The 23,100-nt window shown below is 47.8% G+C and overlaps 1 protein-coding gene and 1 pseudogene across 2 annotated transcripts; both read right to left on the bottom strand.

Annotated features, from left to right (window-relative positions):
- Positions 1–4,679: 4,679 nt before the first annotated feature.
- Positions 4,680–16,700, bottom strand: FUS (FUS RNA binding protein). 2 transcript variants are annotated; one of them, XM_016929751.3, is made up of 15 exons: positions 16,075–16,700; positions 13,875–13,899; positions 13,633–13,784; positions 12,290–12,431; positions 11,893–12,068; positions 11,109–11,355; positions 9,451–9,485; positions 7,929–7,961; positions 7,060–7,163; positions 6,495–6,624; positions 6,148–6,249; positions 5,891–6,014; positions 5,447–5,547; positions 5,179–5,326; positions 4,680–4,887 (listed from the first exon to the last, which is right to left on the bottom strand). In XM_016929751.3, exons 1-15 carry the CDS (start codon positions 16,085–16,087, stop codon positions 4,848–4,850), a joined length of 1,572 nt encoding a protein of 523 aa, XP_016785240.1. In that variant the 5' UTR covers positions 16,088–16,700; the 3' UTR covers positions 4,680–4,847.
- Positions 21,327–21,581, bottom strand: LOC742285 (NADH dehydrogenase (ubiquinone) 1 alpha subcomplex, 3, 9kDa pseudogene; annotated as a pseudogene).

The following is a 23,100-nucleotide window of genomic DNA, read 5'->3' as shown; positions in this document are numbered from 1 at the left end:
CAGGTGCAGTAGCACACCTGTAGTCCCAGTCATTCAGGAGCCCGAGGCGGAAGGATCGCTGGGGCCCACTGAGACCAGCCAGGCCAAAAGTGAGACCCCATGTCTTTAAAATTTCAAAATAAAGTTAAAAATGAAGAAAAAGAGGGTTTGTCAGAACTGAGGATCCAAAGGTAAAAATGGAGTCTGAGACTACTGGGGAGGAATGACTGCAGATAGGATGCCACATTCCAGGACCCCACATTCCCTACTAAGTTTAGCCTCTCTTGCAGGCTAGGATAGGAAGTGACACCTGGTTACAGACTCCATGGTGGATGGTTAAGAAGGATAAGAAATGTCACCTCACACCTGTTAGAATGGCTGTATCAAAAAGATGAAGATAACCAGCAAAGATGTGGAGGAAAGGAACCCCTATACACTGCTGGTGGAAATGTGGACTAATACAGCCATTATGGAAAATAGCAGGAAGCTTCCTCAAATAGCTAACAGAAGTACCCTATGACCTAGCAATACCACTTCTGGGTGTACATTGAAGGGAACTGAAATCAACGTCAGCTGGGCACGGTGGCTCACGCCTGTAATCCCAACAATTTGGAAGGTGGAGGCAGGCGGATCACCTGAGGTCAGGAGTTTGAGACCAGCCTGGCCAACATGGAGAAACCCCATCTCTACTAAAAATACAAGAGTTAGCTGGGCATAGTGGTGCACACCTGTAATCCCAGCTACCTGGGAGGCTAAGGCAGGAGAATCGCTTGAATCTGGAAGGCAGAGGTTGCGGTGAGCCAAGATCCTACCACTGCACTCCAGCCTGGGTGGCAGAGCAAGACTCTGTCTCCAAAAAAGGAAAAAGAAATCTGTACGTCAGAGATGTCTGCACTCCCACCCAATGCAGCGTTATTCACACTAGCCAAGATATGCAAGCAACCCAAGTGCCCAATTAACGGATGGATTTTTAAATGTGGTATGTAGACACAACAGAATGCTATTCAGCTTTTTAAAAGGAAACCGTTATTTGTAACATGGGTGAATCGATAAATCTAGAAGACATTATGCTAAATTAAATAAGCCACAGAAAGACTGCATGAACTTATACACGGAATCTAGAAAGTCAAACTCGGAAACTGAAAGTAGAATGGGGGTTACCAGAGGCTTGGAGGTATGGGTAAGCAGGGAGACAAAGGGTACAACACTTCAGATCCAAGAAATGAGTTCTGGTAAGCCACTGCACAGCATGGTGACTATAGTTCATAAAAACGTGAGACACAGTGGCATGCATCCATAGTCCCAGCTGAGAGGCTAAGGGCAAGAAGATCACTTAAGCCCAGGAGTTCAAGTCCAGCCTGAGCAACATAGGGAGACCCGTTTCAACCCATTTATGCCTAGTGCTCCATTACAGGTGTGACCCACCACACTCGGCCAGAATACACTATTCTTACTGAATGACTGAAGTCAATCATTTTTTTTTTTTTTTGGTCTGATTATTCACAAAACATTTGCAACCTCCAGCATAAAAGGGCTGAAATAACAAATTTCAAAATTTTCTAAGAGTGGCTTTGTATGTTCTCATTCATGCTAATGATATGAAGTGATGGATTAGCCTGATTTGATTCCACAATGTGTACATGTACAGAAATAGGACATTGTACCCCATAAATATATACAAGTTAATTAAAAATAAAATTTTCATAGCCGGACACAGTATCTCACACCTGTAATCCCAGCACTCTGGGAGGCCAAAGTGGGACAATCACTTGAACCCAGAGCAGTTTTGAGACCAGACCAGCCTGAGCAACATGGCAAGACCCCATCTCCACAAAAAATACAAAAAAAAATTAGCCAGTCATGGTGGCAGGTGCCTGTAGCCCCGTCCCAGCTACTCCAGAGGCTGAGATGGGCAGATCGCTTGCGGGTGGGAGGCAGAGGTTGCAGTTGGTCGAGATCACACCACTGCAATCCAGCCTGGGTGACAGTGAGACCCTGTCTCAAAAAAAAAAATTTTTTTTTAAAGGATGAGACTGGAAGGAAGACATGCCTAAAGGTAGATCAGTGAGTCAAGTCTCACATGGGCTGGACCTTAGACCTTAAATCCTGGTCAATCTACCCACCACTGACATAACTGCAGCCCTACATCCAAGTACTGAAACCCAGGAAGGCCCGGCACAAGATGGGGAAAAAAGCTGAAAGGGCTAACTGAAGGCTACATCAAGGAAGGGACAAACAGACCTACAGCACAGCTCTCCCCACCCTCCTCACTTCCTACTTAGCCTGTCCCAATTCCAACTCACAAAAACGGGACACCTAATGCTTCAAGACAGATTTCAATCATTCAGTAAGAATAGAGTATTCTGGCCAAGCGCAGTGGGTCACACCTGTGATCCCAGCACTTTGGGAGGCTGAGGCAGGCAGGTCACTTGAGGCCAGTTCAAGACCAGCCTGGGCAACCCAGTGAAACCCTGTCTCTTAGAAAAAAAATTTTAAAAAAAAATTACCCAGGTGTGGCAGCAAGGAAGCACCTGTAGTCCCCAGCTACTTGGGAAGCTGAGGTGGGAGGTTGGCTTGAGAGGCACCAATGTTCTCTCTGCTGCTAGGTGTCTCTATCCATTCTCCTGGAAGATCCCCCCAAACTGGACCTACGCACTAAACAGTCACCTGGGACCCTATTTCCTTTTAAGGTCAAGGCCAATCACATATGCCATTTGAAGGACACAGGAACTTGACACTAATGGTCCCAGTAATCAGATCTTACAAGGAGCTTCGACCTCCTCCACTCCTAACAGGAGGGCATCAGGGGACCACAACCAAAGCAAGATTAGAATCCTGCTAGGCAAAGCACCAACAGTGAACTACTCAAATATCGTATCAGGCCATTTCAACTGAACATTTAACAAAGAAACCAGCAGTGGCAGGGACGGAGAGAACTGCCACATCCTCTACATGTACTAAGTCAAAGCAATGCCTGGGAAGGCCCACTTGACGATCCTTTGTTTTTAATACGCCAGACCACTCTCCGCCTACTGTTGCTTAGAGAGCACCCCAATGCTGGCAGGGAAGGTAAATCTGCTATTCCTTTTAAAAGTCATGGTTTATTGGGAGGCTGAGGTGTGCACATCACCTGAGGTCGGGAGTTCGAGACCAGCCTGACCAACATGGAGAAACCCCGTCTCTACTAAAAATACAAATAAATTAGCTGGGCATGGTGGCGCATGCCTGTAATCCCAGCTATCGCTTGAACCCAGGAGGCGGCAGTTGCGGTAAGCCGAAAAACGTGCCATTGCACTCCAGCCTGGGCAACAAGAGCAAAACTCCATCTCAAAAAATAAAGTCATAGTTTCTGTGCCTCATATCACCCAAGATTCAAGGATGCAGCAACTCTTCGGTAGAGAACATACTTGTGGAACACTTGAAAATTTGAGAGGATGGCCAGATGCAGCAGCTCATGCCTGTAATTCTAGCATTTTGGGAGGCCAAGGCAGGTGGATCACCTGAGGTCAGGAGTTAAGAGACCAGCCTGGCCAACACGGTGAAACCACACCTCCACTAAAAATGCAAAAACTAGGTGGGCATGGTGGCCCACGCCTGTAGTCCCAGCTACTCGGAAGCTGGGATTCTCCTGAGGCAGGAGAATCGCTTAAACTCAGGAGGCAGAGGCTACAGTGAGCCGAGATCACGCCACTGCACTCCAGCCTGGATGACAGAGCAAGACTCTGTCTCTAAAAATAAAAAATAAAAACTTGAGAGGAAAGCACTTCCCAATTAGGGGTCCCCAGCACATTTGTAAGCTATGCTTGTGATGGCAGCTGTCTTACAAACCAAATTCGAAAACCCTGTAAATAAAACCTTTTTGCTCTTGGGTTAATGTTACGCTCTGTGTAACTAAAATAAAAAGCATGCTAAATAACTGGTTGGCAGGTACGTGCAAGTTTACAACCACATGGTAAGAGGCCGAGGAGCACTGCTCTAAGGTTTTAACTCATTGGCTGCAACCCCTTCCCCCTCTTATCACTTATCATTCCCTTAGGAGGGCCTTCCACCCTCCAATCAAAAAGGGATCAAGCCTAAAATCTCAAAATGTCAATGACCTCAAGCCCTCTGAGTACAGGCAGGATGTGAAAGTAACCCAGCCAGACCAGTCTCCTTATAGCTGCTATCTACCCAAGCGCTGTTCACCAGGGCAGCTAGGAAGGGAGTCACTCGCCTCCTAGATCCTGACTCCACTCCACAAACTCCTGCAGCACTGTTACTCTCCTTCCTGTGAAAGACCCAGAGTGGCTAAGCGCTCTCCACCATGGTCAGATCTGAATACTGCCCCATTTAAATGTAGTTTGTTTGAGCCTCACCATTAAAAGGGCCAAAAGATCCAAGAGTTCTTAAAAAGGGATAAACTGCTGCAAATAAACTAAGACCAGTATGCAAATAAATGTGGTAAAGGAAAAATTCCCCATAGCTGGGCAAATTTAGGCCAACACTCATGACATCCCATGTTCTTCATTTCTCATTTATACACCAACTTTCCCCGTGACAGAAAAGTTTAATCTCTGCTCTCAAGGATATCATTTGGCCTTCTCCCCGAACACTGTATTCCAGTTCCTGCTGGGCAGGGTAATCTGAACAGGAAAACTCTCCACCTTCCTGATCGGGACATCGATCTTCCAGGAAAGTGAAAAGGGGGAAGAGGAACAAAATTTAACTAAAATGGTCACTTTTAATGGGAACCAGAGGTATAGTTACAATTACATAGTCCGACACAAAAAAAACCCTTGGGTGATCAGGAATTGGAAGGTTACAAAATAACGAGGGTAACACTGGGTACAGGACAAAAAGCTGTTCCAGAACCTGGGGAGCCAGGCTAATTAATACGGCCTCTCCCTGCGATCCTGTCTGTGCTCACCCCTGCAAAAAAAAAAAAAAAAAAAATTAAGTATCCATTATATTTGAGTTACCAGCCTCTCCAAGCCTAGATATCCTATCTGCCCCTCCTACCTAATCCAGCGAGTATCTTATCTCAAGTGGGTCTACAGATTCACTCCCCCTGAGTTAATTTTCCTTCCCTCTCCACTACTGGTTACAACCTCAGGTCTTTCCACCTAGCCCTCAAAATGAAACCACTTTCTCAACAAAACCCTGTTATCCTATGGCCTCGGCTCAACTGCTCTACTTTTTTATTCTGATTTAAAGTCTTACCTGGAATCCATCTTGCCAGGGCCAAAGCCACCTCTGTCCCCACCACCCCGGCCCCCTCGGAAGCCTCCACGGTCCCCGCCGCGGCCCCGGTAGCCGCCTCGATCATAGCCTCCTCTGCCACCACGACGATCATCCCCGTAGTTACCCCCTAGGACAAAAGAAACAAGATCTATCATATTCCCATTCCCCTATCTTCCCTGAGCCTCCCCGCTGAAAAATTAAGGATTCTTTGGTCCCAGCTCCCTAGCACCAGGTCTGCCTTTCTTACCCATGTGAGAGCCACCTGGTCCCCCTCCTGGGCCATCTGGTTTAGGGGCCTTACACTGGTTGCATTCATTCCTCCAAGAGAAGTTCATATTCTCACAGGTGCTAAGGAGAAAGGAAGACAATCAGTCTGGAGCGATGGGGAATAGGCAAGACCAAGAACTAGGAAGAAACTACGGTGATTTCAGAGATACAGTGAGGAAACTGAGGCTTCAGAAAGACAAAATGGCTTGCTTCTCAGAGTCAGGAACAAAAATCAGTATTACTGAACCGAATCCATTACCTTTCCCATTACATCAACCTTACCTAGGTAAGCTTTTGGCTAAATCTGACCCCAACAGTGTGGCCTTGACATTTACTTCTTTGGAAAACACGCACATACCTCATTACCAATATATCAAAGAGCACGCATGCAAGAGAATTAAGAAAAAAATTAAGTTTCACTCACGGATTAGGACACTTCCAGTCACCAGCTCGCTGCTGTCCTCCACCGCCACCACCTCCACTGGGAAATCCTCCTCGGCCACCACCACCACTGCCACCACCTCCATAGCCTCCACGGCCCATGGGTCCTAATGCAGATAGACCAAGTATGGGTCTGCTCCCTCTCCAAGTTTGGTAAATCTAACCCATTCCATGCAAGCCTTTACCATCTTCTGCACTCTCCCCATCACCCCTCTGCACCATTAGCAGGTAGCTCCTCACCTCCTCGCCCTCGGCCTCCACGACCATTGCCACCACCCCGATTAAAGTCTGCCCGGCGAGTAGCAAATGAGACCTTGATAGGATTTCCGGAAAATTCTTTACCTAGAGAAACAAAAAATCATCAACAGACTTTAAATGCAAGACACATTAATCCGAAAATACAAGAGAAGCGTGCCTTTCTCAAACGGTTTATAATCTGCTGACACATAAGCAAAAATGAGATTACCTGAAACCGCAGCTAAAGTAAGTGTTGGAAGACTCAAAAGAACCCTCAAACTATGGCTTGTTTCCTAAAGCTTGCTGCCCTATATCCCCAGCCCCACCTCTGCCAGCCTTCTCATACATACCATCAAACCAGTCAATAGCTGCTTTAGCGGAAGGTGGGTCATCAAAAGAGACCGTTGCCTCTCCCTTCAGCTTGCCAGTTTCCCTGTCTGTGTACAAATTAATCATGGGCTGTCCCGTTTTCTTGTTTGTCTGAAGAAAGCAAAATGAGGTAACATCAACTTTAAAGGCTACAGTACTCCCTTTCCATCTTCTTCCTCTAGAACATGAGGTTTATAATTCCCAAACTTCAGCTCCCCTCTTCCCAGTTACTTCTTCCTACCTCACATGTAAACCTCCATTAAAGAAAACTGTCTCTCACTCCAGTATTGAAAGATAAAACTAAAAGTTACTATAGAGTACAAATCTCAGAGTTCAGGGCACTCTGATAAGTTATACTTTTTGTGTTAAGATAGAACTTCTTTTAGAAAACAGTAACTAAGGCTCTTTCCTCAACAAATTAAGCTGGCAACAACCACTAAGACTTGTTTTTACTGCTGGCAACCATTAAAGACTTGCTTTTACTAATGTGTGAAATCCACAAGCCTACAACACTGACAGAAAGCACCCACTCCTCTCCACAAGTACCTTAATAATACCAATCTGCTTGAAGTAATCAGCCACAGACTCAATTGTAACATTCTCACCCAGGCCTTGCACAAAGATGGTGTTGTTGTCTGAATTATCCTGTTCTGCTTGTTGAACAGAGAAAATGCAAATGTGAAAAGGTAAAATAAAAAACACAGGAAAAAACCTAAAGCACCTAGTATCCATCAAGCAACTGGTATCATTTGGTTTATGGAAGACAACTAAAAAGAAATCCACATCCCTTTTGAGTCCCTATATGCCAGCCATGCTGATAAATTTCAGATTCAGTTTGACAATTATCCTTTGAAACATGTTAACACCCAGTACACAGTTTGGAAACCAGGGCTCAGGAGTGAAATGCCCAACAAGACCACACAGAAAAGTCCATCAGTATTTATCAACTTTCAGTTGAAGGTCCCCGAATTAAATAAGAAACCCATTTTACATTCAAATCTAGTACACAAACATCAATAAAACCTAAACAAGAGTTCAATGCTTTACTTCATGTGGTCAGGTCTTTCACTAGTTTTGTTCACCAACTTGGACATGATCCACATTTTCAAAGAACCACTGCTGTAAACCATCTGAGTGTGGTCCAGACGCATCAGCATCACTGGGGACTTGTTAGAAAGGTAGATTTTCAGGGTCATCTCAGACCTAAATCACTGGGGGTGGAACCCACAAGCCAGGTATTTCTGAGAAATACTTCATAACAAATACTTCTCACTGCTAACTAAGGACACACCTAACTCCCTTCCTTCTCTATCCCCATTTTTTTCAGTTTCCTTTTTATAATAGTTTCAAAGAACATCCAGGCAGTCTTGATACCACTTTAGCCACTCTTTTCATGCCACCACGTGTGAACTCACCGGAGTCATGACGTGATCCTTGGTCCCGAGGGCCTTTAGTGACATGGAAAAAAAGAACAAAAAAAAAAACAAAAACAAGGAAAAGAGGAGCCGTTAGTCAACAGGAAAAAACGGACAAGGAAAAAAACACCAAATCCAAACTTGTAAAATATCAAGTAAGTGCTCACAGCCTCACTCCAAACCCTTTCCTGGGTCGCCTGCCCAGAGGAGAAAATTCTAGGCAGGCCCCTTAAGATCTGTAACTTGAGTCTCCACAGAGACAACTCCACACTTCAGAAAATGCTGCCTCCCCCAGCTCAGGCTGGGAAATGTCCTCAGCACAGGTGGCAGGGGAAACGGAGACCCATTAAAGTGAACAAACCAACTCAGCTTGGCCCGGTTCTCTCACCCGAGAGAAGAGAGATGGGCTCGCCACCAGCCATGCGATGTGCATCCATCCAGTTTCTCCCAACTTTACCACCAGACACTTAACCCTTGTGGAACAATTTTTAATTTCATCTTTAGAAACCATCCTTAAAACCGTGTTGTTTCCCCGAAACCACATGAAAATAAAAACCATACATAATAGCTATTGTATTTTTTAAGCATGTCCCAGGGAACAGACCAGAAATCTTATTTCCGTAATGCAGCCTCTATTTTGTTTTTCCAGAGACCATCTTTGACCAATGTTTATCTGAATTCGCCATATATAAATATTGTACCCACACGCAATGACACCTAAGTCATGAACCCACGCCTTTGGCTTTAAATCTTGAAACAAATCAAGAAACCTTTTGTTAGTTAACCAAACCAGAAAAGTTCCAGCTTACTGGGAGACTTCTCAAATTTGTCATTTTTCCATGAATTCAGTTTGTGCTGTTTAAGACCTTCCTGGTCCATGAATTCAGTTTGTGCTGTTTAAGACCTGGTTATTTCCCATGAGCCACACATGCTTCCAATCTTTCTTGAAGTAGTGCACATGTTCCTTCCCAGAGCTAGTTTCTATTTGCCCATCTCAGTTAAGTCCATATACATAGAGTTGCATTCATTGACACCATTCCGTACTTTATAAATGTATACCAACTTCACCATCCTCAGGGCAATGTTACATCCCTCTTCCAGAATTAAACATTCGGAGTTGTCTCCCACACACTCACACACACACAAGCCTTGGACACAACGATCAAAAGGATCCTAAAGCCAAGATGGCACCACGTGTTCCAGCACGCACTCTCCAGTTTCTCATGATGATGGTCACTAAGTGCCAGGTGTGGCAACAGCCCAGTCCAAGGCCTACTAGACCCCTCTTATTAACCTGGGGCAAACCCATTTGGTAAAAGATGACTATTGAGTCTTACCCCTACCTGCTCCAGGTTAGCACACACCAGGCAACAGGTGGCATTCTACCCTACCCCTTTCTGGAGGTGGTTCTGGACACCTCAAAACCTTTGACATTTAAATTAACACGCTAAGACATCTGCAAATGAACAATCAGACAAAGCATTGCTGGGAGTTGGGAATTTTGGAAACTCTGTTCACTTACCACCAAATTTATTGAAGCCACCACGGTCACTTCCGCTGGAGAAGACAAGTTAGAAGAAAGGACATGAAGCTTCCAACGGCTACAAAAGGTTGTTTTTTGATTTTGTTTAACATTCCCCAAACACGGGTAGGTGTTTTTGGAAAAAGATACAAGTGGCTACTAAAATACATCCCTTCCTGACCACCCCTTGTCTGACCTTTGAGCATGTCACACACACGTGTGCAATTTCTCAGACACAGTTTATAAAGATTTTGCTTTAAAAGGTTACGTATCTATTTCCTCTGGAAAAAAAATAACCCATTTTCCTTGGTCGTTCTTCCGATGGAGCAGATGTTTTTTTTTCCTCTTGTCGCAAGTGGTTGACAACCAAGTAGTTGGTTTAAAAACCCTACCCCAATTTACCCAGAAGACATTTCACACCAGGCTGGGGTAGCCTTGAACACATTTTTGTGGTTTTTGCTTTGAAAGCAGCAAGCAGACCCAACCCCATTCCATAAAAAGTCAAAACCAAAGGCAACTTCCCCTTAAAGCAAGACAAACTTAGCTAAGCTCTGTCCTAACTACTGAGCTGTTTTTGATCTCCCCCAACCCCCGGGGTCACCCCTTCTACACTGCGAGAAGAGCGGAGTATTTTGCAATGTCACCTTTCATACCTGTGGCACATAAAATGCAGAGCAAGTTAACAGTCACATAACAGTTGTTTTTCTTTTTAAAGTTTTGCATTAAACACACGCACACATTTCCTCATTTTTGTTTTCCTCATTTTTGCACGTTTTTGAGATTGCCCCCACCCACCTCTGCATACTTACCATTTCCAAACTCGGTTTAAAAATCTACTTTTTCCAAAAACAGTAACACTGACATTCCTCCCCTTTTTCATGGGAGACAGAGTAGGGTCCTTCAAATCTTATTTACCAACAGATTTGACAACTGTTTTAACATCAAATCTAAGGTTTTACTTCAAATCAACTTCAGCAGGAAGGAAAGAAGGTCCAGTTGGACAAGCTGATGAATTTTAAGTAACCAGGGGAAGGCAGACAGTGGAACAAATAGGTGGGAGACCACTGTCAAAGCATATTTTTGCCCAAAAGGTCTGCTTACTTCAGTCAGCTGGCCCCATAAACCAAGTCACACACAAAATCAATGTCGGTCAAATTAGTGCAAATCAAGCTCGTGGATTCAAATGACTATAGAAAACGGGAAGAGTAGCCAATTCCTGGAAGCTGAAGTCAGGTTAACCATTACCAACTCCCTAGAGGACACATGGGAATACACATACCAAGTTTCCCTACTATTTCCCAGGAGTGGGATCATCGGTTTCCCTTGCAGAGAAAGAAGTCTTCACTTCCATGTTTCTTGCCTAGGATATTAATGACTCCAATCCATACGTATCTATGTATGGTTTCTTTTTTTTTTTGGAAACAAGTATCATTACTCAAAATCTCTATTCAGTGGTATGGATGGGAGTTCAGGATCCCAAGTTCTCACAAAAATAAAATGGGGATGTAAAAAGAAAGTCACTGCCCCCAAATCAAAGCCCTCACAGATCCCTAGACAACAAGAATACTAAACCATGCACTAGGGACTGGCTTCAGGGAGATTCATGCAATCCTCCACACTCCCCACCAAAGATACTCCCTGGCTCGTGAGACACCTACCCCATGCCACCTCTGCCTCCACGGCCACCTCCACGACCTCTGGGTTCATAGCCACCACTGCTGCGGTTGTAACCACCACCGCCGCCGCCGCCGCCGCCGCCACCACCACTGCCACCCCTGCCGCGGCCTCCACGGTCCTGCTGTCCGTAGCCACCGCTGCCACCTCCACCACTCTGGTCTTGACTGCCATAACCGCCACCACTGCCACCACCACTACTCATGGAGGATTGATCTTGGCCATAGTTACCTGTGAGAAAAGAAAGAATGGTTAAAAAAAAAAACAAAGATTGTAAAGTAGCACTAAAAGGTTTGAAAAGGTTTGACAAGTGCCAGGCAATAAAGGACAAAAGAAAGTAAAAAGACAGCTAGGAAACAAGACAGGAACCCTCTTTTAAGCTAAAACAGGAGAATACAAATCCTTATAGAAAATGGGCTGCAGACACCAGGCGCGGTGGCTCACGCCTGTAATCCCAGCACTTTGGGAGGCCAAGGCGGGCGGATCACAAGGTCAGGAGATCGAAACCATCCTGGCTAACATGGTGAAACCCCGTCTCTACTAAAAATACAAAAAATTAGCCGGGCGTGGTGGCGGGTGCCTGTAGTCCCAGCTACTCGGTAGGCTGAGGCAGGAGAATGGCGTGAACCCGGGAGGCGGAGCTTGCAGTGAACCAAGATTGTGCCACTGCACTCTAGCCTCAGCAACAGAGACAGAGCGAGACTCCGTCTCAAAAAAAAAAAAAAAAGAAAAGAAAATGGGCTGCAGACAAAGCTGAAGACATCTCACCTCCACCTCCGCCACCACTGCTGCTGTTGTACTGGTTCTGCTGTCCATAGCCCTGAGGGGGATTATAGCTTTGCTGCTGTCCATAGCTTTGCTGCTGTCCACCATAGCTAGGCTGCTGGCTGTAGCTCCCACTCTGGGGCTGCCCATAGCTGCTGCTCTGAGAACTGCTACCGTAACTAGGGAAAACAAACAAAAAACACAATCACAATCACAGCATAGCCCCCAATTTCCTTTCACTTTTAATGGAGTCCATTCTCTGTACCCAACACAGGCTCCCCTACCCCAATTACACCTCTGAACTGCTCCTACTGCTGGTCCCTTTATCATTCCTCATCAATTCACCCCTCTTTTCAAGCCTTCCCCGACATCAACACCACCGACATCAACACCACCGTACCTTCCCGAGGTGCTGCTGGGAGCTGGCTGCTGGCCATAACCAGGGTAGGAGGACTGCTGCCCGTAAGACGATTGGGAGCTCTGGCTACTGCCATAGCCGCCAGTCGAGCCATATCCCTGGGGAGTTGACTGAGTTCCATAGCCTGCTACCAGGGTAAGAAAAAGGAAGTCACAAAAGCCACCAGGAAAGAGAAAATGTAAGGAATGGGTTAAAGAAAACATAATACCTATACTCATAAAGTCAGCCTCTCAGAAGCTGTTAGTGATGTTGCAACTCATAGGCAAAGATAGTTACCCTCCTTTCAAAGCCTAAATTTAATGCTTCAACTTCTACCAACTCTTTAGTACAGTTCCAATTTCACCCCGCCAATCCCAACACCATCTCCAGCACCACCCTCTAAACCCAGGCCCAAGGATCCCTATTAACAGCACTGTAATATGCAGCTGTGCGTGCAGTATCTACAGGACAACCACCTTTCTTAGTTACACTTCAGGACCTTGAGGCAAATCCCACCTCCTTATGTATCACATGATTTCATACATTTTCAAACAAAACCATTTTCTCCATTTCAGAATTGGCCTAAAACTGGTTCTTCCTTTAGAAAATATGCTCTCTTTCATGCTGATGGAAAATAAGAAGAGTCAAAAAAATTAAAAGCCAAAGAAAATAAGTGGAAACAGAATCACAAACCAATAAACATTTTTTTTTTTTTTATGTTTTTGAGATGGGGCCTCAACACACTGCCCAGGCTGGAATGCAGTGGCTGTACACAGGCACCATCATAGCTCACTGCAGCCCCAAACTCCTGAATTCAAGGGATCCTCCCGCCTCAGCCTCCTCAGTAGCTGGGACTACAGGTGTGCCACAATGCCCTGTAAAGGACTCAGACCCCAAAGAGTTTTAAGACTTATACACTGTTTCAGGGAAAAGAAATATGGAACAGTTTCAACATCTCAGTGCTGCTCAGGTTTAAGAAAAGCAACATTCAGGGCATTGTGGCTGACGCCTGTAATCCCAGCACTTTGGGAGGCCAAGGCAGGCAGGAGGTCAGGAGTTCCAGACCAGCCTGTCCAACACGGTGAAACCCCATCTCTACTAAAAACACAAAAATTAGCCAGGCGTGGTAGCAGGTGCCTGTAATCCCAGCTACTCAGGAGGCTGAGGCAGGAGAATCGTTTGAACCCGGTAGGCTGATGTTGCAGTGAGCTGAGACAGCACCACTGCACTCCAGCCTGGGCAACAGGACCAGACTCCGTCTCCAAAAAAAAAGAAAAAGAAAAGCAATATTCAGAAAGAGTAGGAAGAGGTGAGTAGGAAGAGGTGACCCGCTGAGAGAGACTCACTGTTCTGGCTCTGGCCATAAGAAGAATAGCTGCTCTGGCCATAGCCTGGAGTGTCCGTGGACTGGCTATAACCACTGTAACTCTGCTGTCCGTAGGGCTGACTGCTCTGCTGGGAATAGCCCTGCCCGGGCTGGGTGGGGTAGGCCCCATAGCTAAATAAAAGGAAAACCAGCGTGATCAGAAAACATGGCTTGACCACCCTTGCCCTCTACAAACTCTGGAAGCCCAAAAATAGCACTCACCTTTGGGTTGCTTGTTGGGTATAATCTGCAAAAGAAAAACACAATCACATTATCTTCAGCTGCCACTCTGAAAGAGTTGAATTAAAGCTAAATTCCTTAACTCAAGCACTGATGAATAAAAAGGACCACGTAGGCCAGGCACGGTGGATCATGCCTGTAATCCCAGCACTTTGGGAGGCCGAGGTGGGTGGATCACTTGAGGTCAGGAATTCGAGACTGGCCTGACCAACATGGTGAAGCCCCATCTCTAATAAAAATACAAAAAATTAGCCGGGCATGGTAGCGCACGCCTGTAATCCCAGCTACTCGGGAAGTGAAGCAGGAGAATCGCTTGAACCCGGGAGGCAGAGGTTGCAGTGAGCCATTGCACTCCAGCCTGGCAACAGAGCGAGACTCCATCTCAAAAAAAATAAAAATAAAAATAGGACCATGTTGCAACAAAGGGCATAAAATTCCTCCATGAGACACTGGTTGAGAAGAGGAACAAACTGGCGTTATCAGCCAAGTGTTCTTACAATAAAGAAAAAGTGAAGAAAATGCAAGTTTCTACAGAGTCCCAGAAGCCTTAACCATTGGAAAAACCAAGGTCTTGGTGGACATCCACAATTTTCTGCAAGCCCAATTCATATCAGTGATTGCTCTAAAACATCGCGCATTCGTTTCATCCACTCTATGAGAAAGCCATTATCGCCAGGAGTCAAGAGACTAACTCTCCCAACGTCGCAGAGCTACCAAAGTGGCACAGGGTTGAATTCGAACAGTGTTCAGATTGTGGCCTCTGCTCTCAGCCCAGACCCACAGAATAAGAAAGTCTCAAAAAAGGCCATTCTTCACTCTTTGACCAATCCCGGAGATGAAGTGGGCTTTTTAGTGCAAAGCCAGAGAATCAAAAGAGCCCTTGGACCCCAAATGACAGAGATCATGCAACTGCTCGCCTTAGGAGGCGAAAGTCAACAGGTACTCGAGTCCCCAGCCCTGGGACTCCAGATGGTTCCGTTTTCTCACCTACCCTGCCTTCCCCCAGCGAACAAAAAGCAACAAAAGCGCTTTTGAAAAGCCCCACTTAAGATACACGAACAAGATCAACTCATCCTCCCAGCACAGGAAACGCGGCGCTTCCCCCGCAGGAAAAGGGAAAGGACCAGGAGAGGGTGTGGCCTCGGGCGGCCGTTCTTCTCCGTCCCTATCTGAGAAAAAAGAAATTTAGACCAGGCGTGGTTGGCTCACGCCTGTAATCCCGACACTTCGGGAGGCCCAGGCGGGCGGATCACCTGAGGTCAGCAGTTCGAGACCAGCCTGACCAACATGGTGAAACCCCGCCCCTACTAAGAAACACAAAAATTAGCCGGGCTGTGGTGGCGGGCGCCTATAATCCCAACTACTGAGGAGGCTGAGGCAGGAAAATCACTTGAACCCAGGAGGTGGACGTTGCAGTGATCTGAGATCGCACCACTGCACTCCAGCCTGGGCGACAGAGAAAGACCGTGTCTCCAAAAAAAAAAAAAAAAGAAAGAAAGAAATTTAGGCGGGAAAAACTCTCGGGCCCTGTCCCCAAGTCCGTTGGTCGAACCCTGACCACCGCCGCCAAACCGTTAAGCTAGAGGGCGGCCCCGATCCCGAGCCTCCGCCCCCAGCCGCGTGGCAACCCAGGCGGGAACGGAGCGGTCCCGCCCATTCGCGAACGACCACTGAGGAACAAGGCTCACACCGGACGCGCGCCGCCGAGTCTTCCGCGAAGGGTCTCGCGACAGAAAGCTGAACCAACACGAGGCGGGGAAGGGGTACCCGCGCCGCGAAGGGGGAGGGGCCCGCAGAGCGCGTGCGCGCCACGAGTGCCCGGATGCAGCACTGCGACAAAGCGGGCTCGAGCGCGGGGCCGGGAGTTGGGGGAGGCGAGGCCACAGAGAATGGGCGTTTTCCACCCTCACCTGACGCTTCAAACCCCTAAGAAGCGTCCCTCCCAACGCCCACCCCAAGCAAACGGACTGCGAAGACTTCCCGCCCCGCGCGCGAGGGCCAGAGGAGCGAAACAAAATGGCGACACCAGCCTCCTCCAGTTACTCTTCTCCGCGGCTTCCCGCCACAGGGGCGCCAAATAATCCCACACGGGATCGCCGCCCCGGTCCCACTGAAAATGAAAAGCCCAGCTGGGAGGCCTCGGCCGGGTGCGCCGCCGCCGTCGCCTCGCGCCCTTACCTACCGTTTGAGGCCATGTCCGCGCACGCGCGCACAGGCAAGCAAGCCACTAAGTTCCAACACCGCTGAGCACCGACGCCTGAAGGACTGAGCAGCCCCGCCTTCTGCGTCGAAGCTTAAGTACGCTCCGCCGCCTACGCACCGCGCAGGCGCGCACCAAACGCGGAAGAGCAGGGGGAGGCAGGAACGCACTCCGCCCCCTTCGTAGGGCAGGTAGAGGGTCCGAGCAGGCAGAAGGGAAACAAGTTAACTAGAATCATGCGAATACTATACATAATCATATTTTTTGAGGAAGAACCCCTCTCTCCTCGGCAGGACTAGCCCACGATCTATCTCCACCCCCATGAAGGCACAGTGGTACGGCCTGAGTGCCCGCTGTGGGCGGGGCGAGGGGGGGTCCCGGCGGCTGGGGACGAAACTGGAGTCACAGCCGGGAGTAGCGGGGTGGAACCGAGATTCCTGTGGCCGGGCCCCTTCGCTGGGCCCCGCTTTCACCCAGGATGGCGAGCTCCTGCCCTCCGCCCTCTTGCCGCTGTATGGGGCGCCTCGTCCCCGCGGCTCCAGCCTCCCTCGTCGGCAGCACACTGGCCCTCCCTCTCCTGCGCCCTGAGGTTGACTTCGTCGTCTTTCGGGGTTGCCTTGCGTTTCGGCCTTTCTGGGGTTCGGGGATTATGACGTTTGACCTGAAAGACAGCAGGGATTTCGGCCGGGACCCCTGGGCCCCGGGCTCGTCCAGCACTGGGCTCTCACCCGGATCCTCATGGCTTTGCCCCTGGGGAGCCACGGGGCGGAACAGCCCAGGCCATCCTTGGGACCAGAGAGGGTTGACCTCAGATGTAGGGTCCCCAGCCTTTTCTCAGGGACCTCCTTTTTATTTTTCTGAAGCCCTACCAGGGCGATCCCAGAAATAAAACGTGTACAAGGCTTAAGTGGTTTCAAAATGCACCGATAATTTCCTTGTCATCAGTCTTAAGAAGGAAGTAAAGATACCTCCGTTTTCTAGATAAGGAAAGTGAGACTCAGAGACCCAAGTAATTGTGCCTGATTACAGGGCAGCTAAGAGGAGTGGTGATTCGAATCCAGGTCTTGTAACTGCAAAACACTCCTCTTTTTGGTGGCATGAATGCTAGAGTGTTTGGTCGCCTTTTCACTTCCTGTGAGAGCAAAAGCAAAAAGAAACATTCAAATTAACTTGCAACTTGCACTTTCATCAGCCTTGCCTGGAGAAGGCAATTTGAAACTACTGAATAAAACAAGACAAAAGACGTTAATTCCTGATACATAGGCACGCAGGTTTTCCTTCCCAACTTAACCTTTCAGCAGGATTTCAGAAGGTCCTTTGAGGGTTGGACACGTCTTTCTAGAGAAACAATGAGGGCCATGCCCTGGGCCCGCCCACAAATTAAGCCCCACTAAGCCCTTGACTTCAGCCCTAAAGGCCCTGAATATGCCAATATCCACCCCACCGCCTTTGGAAGGAGAGTTCAACTCTCCAGTGAGAGCAAAAGAAAGGAAGTCCACCCTTATTCATGCATTAAGTCACAAATATTTATTTAGCACCTAATATGTTCCAGGCACTGTTCTGGGCACTGGGTATGCATTCCTGTACAAAGCAGATGAAGTTAACATTTAATAATAAAGCTGACCGGGTGCGGTGGCTCACGCCTGTAATACCAGCACTTTGGGAGGCCGAGGCGGGTGGATCACGAGGTCAGGAGTTCGAGACCAGCCTGGCCAACATGGTGAAACCCCATCTCTACTAAAAATACAAAAATTAGCCAGGCGTTGTCCGCGCATCTGTAATCCCAGCTACTCAGGAAGCTGAGATGGGAGAATCGCTTGAACCCAGGAGGCGGAAGTTGCAGTGAGCCAAGACGTGCCACTGCACTCCAGCCTGGGCGACAGAGCAAGACTGTCTCAAAACAAATAATAATAATAAAGCTGACATTTAATAATGATATACATTGTGCTCATCTATAATATGTAATAGCTAACACTTTAACAAGACTTACTGTCAGGCCCTGTTCTGACTGAGTAAACTCTTGATTTTATTTTTCACAACAAAAGGCTGATGTGAGGATGACATTTTATCTTTTTTTTTTTTTTTTTTTGGGACACTGTCTCACTCTGTCACCCAGGCTGGAGTGCAGGGGCGCCGTCTCGGCTCACTGCAACATCTGCCTCCCGCGTTCAAGCGATTCTACAACTTCAACCTCCCAAGTAGCTGGGAGTACAGGTGTGCGCCACCACACCCAGCTAATGTTTGTATTCTTAGTAGAGACGGGGTTTCACCATGTTGGCCAGGCTGGTCTCGAACTCCTGGCCTCAGATGATCCACCTGCCTTGGCCTCCCAAATTGCTGGAATTACAGGTGTGAGCCACCACGCCCTGCTAAGGATGACATTTTACAGATGAGGAAATAAGCATAGAAAGACAGGCAGTTGACCGGGCACGGTGGCTCACGCCTGTAATCCCAGCACTTTGGGAGGCCAAGGAGGGCAGATCACAACGTCAGGAGTTCGAGACCAGCCTGACCAACATGGTGAAACCCCGTCTCTACTAAAAATACAAACATGAGCCAGGCATAGTGGCGCGCACCTGTAGTCCCAGCTACTCAGGAGGCTGAGGCAGGAGAATCGCTTGAACCCCGGAGGCAGAGGTTGCAGTGAGCCGAGATCGCGCCACTGCACTGCAGCCTGGATGATAGAGTAGAGCAAGACTCCGTCTCTAAAAAAAAAAGAAAGACGGAAAGTTATGCTGAAGCTACACAGGAAGTGGCAAAGCTGGGTTCCCACTTTGTACAGACCACAAAGTGTACTTGAGTGTAGTAAGTGCCATCACATGGAATCAAAGACTGGAAACCCTGCCAGCAGAGTAAGTCATCCATCAGGTGGACAACCACAGAACACTAAAGAGAGATGGTAACCCTGAAGCCAAGGCTTACTGGATAAGTAGAAGTTTGCCAAGCAGCAAGGGAGGAAAGGCTATAATAGGCAGAACCGCGAAGACAAAGGCACAAGTGGGGAAGACACTGAGGCAGAGTTCAGGCTCCAACTGTGACTCTGGGCTGGGCATGGTGGCAGATGAGACTCGGTCTCAAAAAAAAAAAATTGTGACTCTGAAAGACTACATCAAATGGCCATTTCTTTCTTTCTTTTTTTTTTTTGAGATGGAGTCTCACTCTGTCACCCAGGCTGGAGTGCAGTGACGTGATCTCAGCTCACTGCAACCTCTGCCTCCCGGGTTCAAGCAATTCTTGTGCTGCAGCCTCCCGAGTAGCTGAGATTACAGGCATGCATCACCATGTCCAGCTAATTTTCCTATTTTTAGTAGAGACGGGGTTTCACCATATTGCCCAGGCTGTTCTCAAACTCCTGATCTCAAGTGATCCACCTGCCTCGAATGTTTTAATTTTTTTAACTAGTTGCCAACACTAAAAATAGTGGGCCATTCCAGGCCCACTTCCATAGGGCAAGGGTCAGCTGGAGTGAGACACTGTCACCTTTAGCTGCCATATGTGCTTTAAGTTCACCATAAATGTCTTATTTACTTCCTATCTCTGACAGGAAAGTCAATGTTAAATTTTTCTTTTTTGAGACAGGGTCTTGCTATGTTGCCCAGGCTGGTCTTGAACTCCTAGGCTCAAGGGAATCCTCCCAAAGTGCTGTGATTAAAGGTGTGACCACCACACCCAGCTTCAATTAACATGCATATCAGATATTGGGCCAGATGCGTTGGCTCACACCTGTAATCCCAGCACTTTGGGAGGCTGAGGTGGGCAGATCATGAGGTCAGGAGTTCGAGACCAGCCTGACCGACCTGGTGAAACCCCATCTCTACTAGAGATACAGAAATTGGCCGGGCGTGGTGGCGCGCATCTGTAGTCCCAGCTACTCGGGAGGTTGAGGCAGGAGAATCTCTTGAGCCAGGGAGGCAGAGGTTGCGGTGAGCAGAGATTGTGCCATTGCACTCCAGCCTGGGCGACAGAGCAAGACTCCATCTCAATAAAAAAATAAACGTGTATATCAGATATTGATTTTTTTTTGAGACAGAGTCTCACTCTGTCACCCAGGCTGGAGAGCAGTGCTGCAATCTCAGCTGACTGCAACCTCTACTTCCCAGGTTCCAGCAATTCTCCTGCCTCAGCCTCCTGAGTACCTGGGATTACAGATGTGCACCATCACACCCAAGTAATTTTTTTAGTAGAGATGAGGTTTCCCTATGTTGGCCAGGCTGGTCTCGAACTCCTGACCTCAAATGATCTGCCTGCCTTGGTTTCCCAAGTGCTGGGATTAGAGGCATGAGCCACCGCACCCAGCTCAGATATCCAGATATTTATTTAGTTAGTTAGTTTTAATTTATTTATTTAATGTTTTTTGTTTGTTTTTTTTGAGACAGAGTCTCGCTCTGTCACCCAGGCTGGAGTGCAGTGGCACAATCTCAGCTCACTGCAACCTCCGCCTCCGGAGTTTGCAGTTCTCTGCCTCAGCCTCCCGAGTATCTGGGATTACAAGCTCCCACCATTACGCCTGGCTAATTTTTTGTATTTTTAGTAGAAACAGGGTTTCACCATCTTGGCCAGGCTGGTCTTGAATTCCTGACCTCCTGATCCACGCGCCTCGGCCTCCCAAAGTGCTGGGATTACAGGCCTGTGCCATCGTGCCAGGAAGTTACATATATATATTTATTTATTTATATTTATATATATTTGTTTGAGATGGAGTCTCGCACTGTTGCCTGGGCTGGAGTGCAATGGCGCGATCTCGGCTCACTGCAATATCTGCCTCCCGGATTCAAGCGATTCTCCTGCCTCAGCCTCCAAGTAGCTGGGATTACAGGCACCCGCCACCACGCCTGGCTAATTTTTTGTTTTTTTTTTTAGTAGAGATGGGGTTTCACTATGTTGGCCAGGCTGGTCTCAAACACCTGACCTTGTGATCCACCCCTCCTCGGCCTCCCAAAGTGCTGTTACAGGCGTGAGCCACTGCGCCCGGCCCCAGAATTTATTTTTTAAAGACGAGGTCTCATTTTGTTGGCCAGTTTTGTCTTGAACCCCTGGCCTCAAGCAATCTTCCTGCCTCGGCCTCCCAAAGTGCTAGAGTTACAGTTACAGGCATGAACCACTGCGCCTGGCCTAGATCAGATATTTAATGCAATTTTTCTTTTTCTTTTCTTTTTTTTTTTGAGCAGGGAGAGGTTGGTTTTCACATTTTTAGTGGGAGCCATGGGAGGGTCCTCCTCTGGCAGTGGAGGTGCTCACAATTTCTTCAGCCACTCCAAACTGGGGCCTTGGGGGTCCTGGGGGTGGCTGGGCACGTCGGGCATGTTCCCATCATTGCAGACAGGCACTGGGTAGTTGTAGGGCATTGCCTCGTTGATCATTATGGAGTACTTGGTGTAGGGGCTAAGTGGGGGTAGAATTACAGTGAGGCTCCAGATGACAGAGGACAAGACCAGCACTGGCTCCTTGGCCCAGGAAATCTTGAGGAAGGTGCTGAGTCTCGTGGCCATCTTGGTCTCAGTGGTGATGACAGCGGCTTTTTTTTTTTTTTTTGAGATTGAGTCTTGCTCTGTCACCCAGGCTGGAGTGCAGTGGCGCGATCTCGGCTCACTGCAACCTCCGCCTCCCAGGTTCAAGCAATTCTCCTGCCTCAGGCTCCTGAGTAGCTGGGATTATAGGCACGTGCCCCTACGCCCAGCTAATTTTTGTATGTTTAGTAGAGATGGGGTTTCACCATGTTGGCCAGGCTGATCTCGAACTCCTGAACTCATGATCTGCCTGCCTTGGCCTCCCAAGTGCTGGGATTACAGGCGTGAGCCACCATGCCTGGCCTCTTTTTTTTTTTCTTTTGAGTTAGGATCTCAATCTGTCACCCAGGCTCGAGTGCAGTGGTGCAATCAAAGCTCACTGCAGCCTCAAATTCCTGGGTTCAAGCAATCCTCCAAACTTGGCCTTACCAGCATCTGGGACTACAGGCCTGCACCACCATGCCCAGCCTCTATTTGGGTTTTTTTTTTTTTTTTTTTTTTGAGACGTAGTCTCGCTCTATCACCCAGGCTGGAGTGCAGTGGCACGATCTCGGCTCACTGCAAGCTCTGCCTCCCGGGTTCAAGCGATTCTCCTGCCTCAGCCTCCAGAGTAGCTGGGACTACAGGCGCCCGCCACCACGCTTGGCTAATTTTTTTGTATTTTTATTTTTAGTAGAGATGGGGTTTCACCATGTTAGTCAGGATGGTCCCAATGTCCTGACCTCGTGATCCACCTGCCTCAGCCTCCCAAATTGCTGGGATTACAGGCGTGAGCCACTGTGCCTGCCCTCTATTTGGGTTTCTAAAAAAGAAAGAGGGCCAGGCTCAGTGGTTCATTCCTGTAATGCCAGCACTTTGGGAGGCCGAGGCAGGAGGATCATTTAATAACATAGTGAGATCCTGTCTCTACAAAAAAATTAAAAATTATCTGGGTTTGGTGGTGTGTGACTGTGGTCCCAGCTACTTGGGAGGCTGAGTCTGGGGCAGGGGAGTGGGGTACTATCCAAGAGGTCAAGGCTGCAGTGAGCTATGACTGTGCCACTGTACTCCAGCCTGAACAACAGAGTGAGACCCTGTCACAAAAAAAAAAGAAAAAGAGAAGAACAGTTAGGGATATATATATATGTTTACTTATGCATAAAATATCTCTGGAAGAAGAAAAACAAGTCATAGCCTATTTCTGAGGAAGGAATCTGGGGAACTTGGGGTCAAGGATTGAAGGAAATTCACTTTTCCTAGATCCTTTTGTATTTTAATTTTTCACTATGTGCATATAATGACCAATTTGAAAGCAAACTGACTCCTACAATGCACCACAGCATGGTAGCTGAGGAGGGTATTATACAGGGTAAGACCAGCCACAGGGGAAGAGTGATTACTTTTGCAGTGAGTAGGGTGGGTCAGCCTTCACTGAGGAGTTGACTTTTTTTTTTTTTTTGAGATGGAGTCTCGCTCTGTCGCCCAGGCTGGACTGCAGTAGTGCAATCTCGGCTCACTGCAA

This window comes from Pan troglodytes, chromosome 18 (genome assembly GCF_028858775.2).
Source record: "Pan troglodytes isolate AG18354 chromosome 18, NHGRI_mPanTro3-v2.0_pri, whole genome shotgun sequence".
Lineage (NCBI taxonomy): Eukaryota > Metazoa > Chordata > Mammalia > Primates > Hominidae > Pan > Pan troglodytes.
The sequence above is the reverse complement of the archived record's forward strand: the minus strand, read 5'-3'. Positions and strand labels throughout refer to the sequence as shown.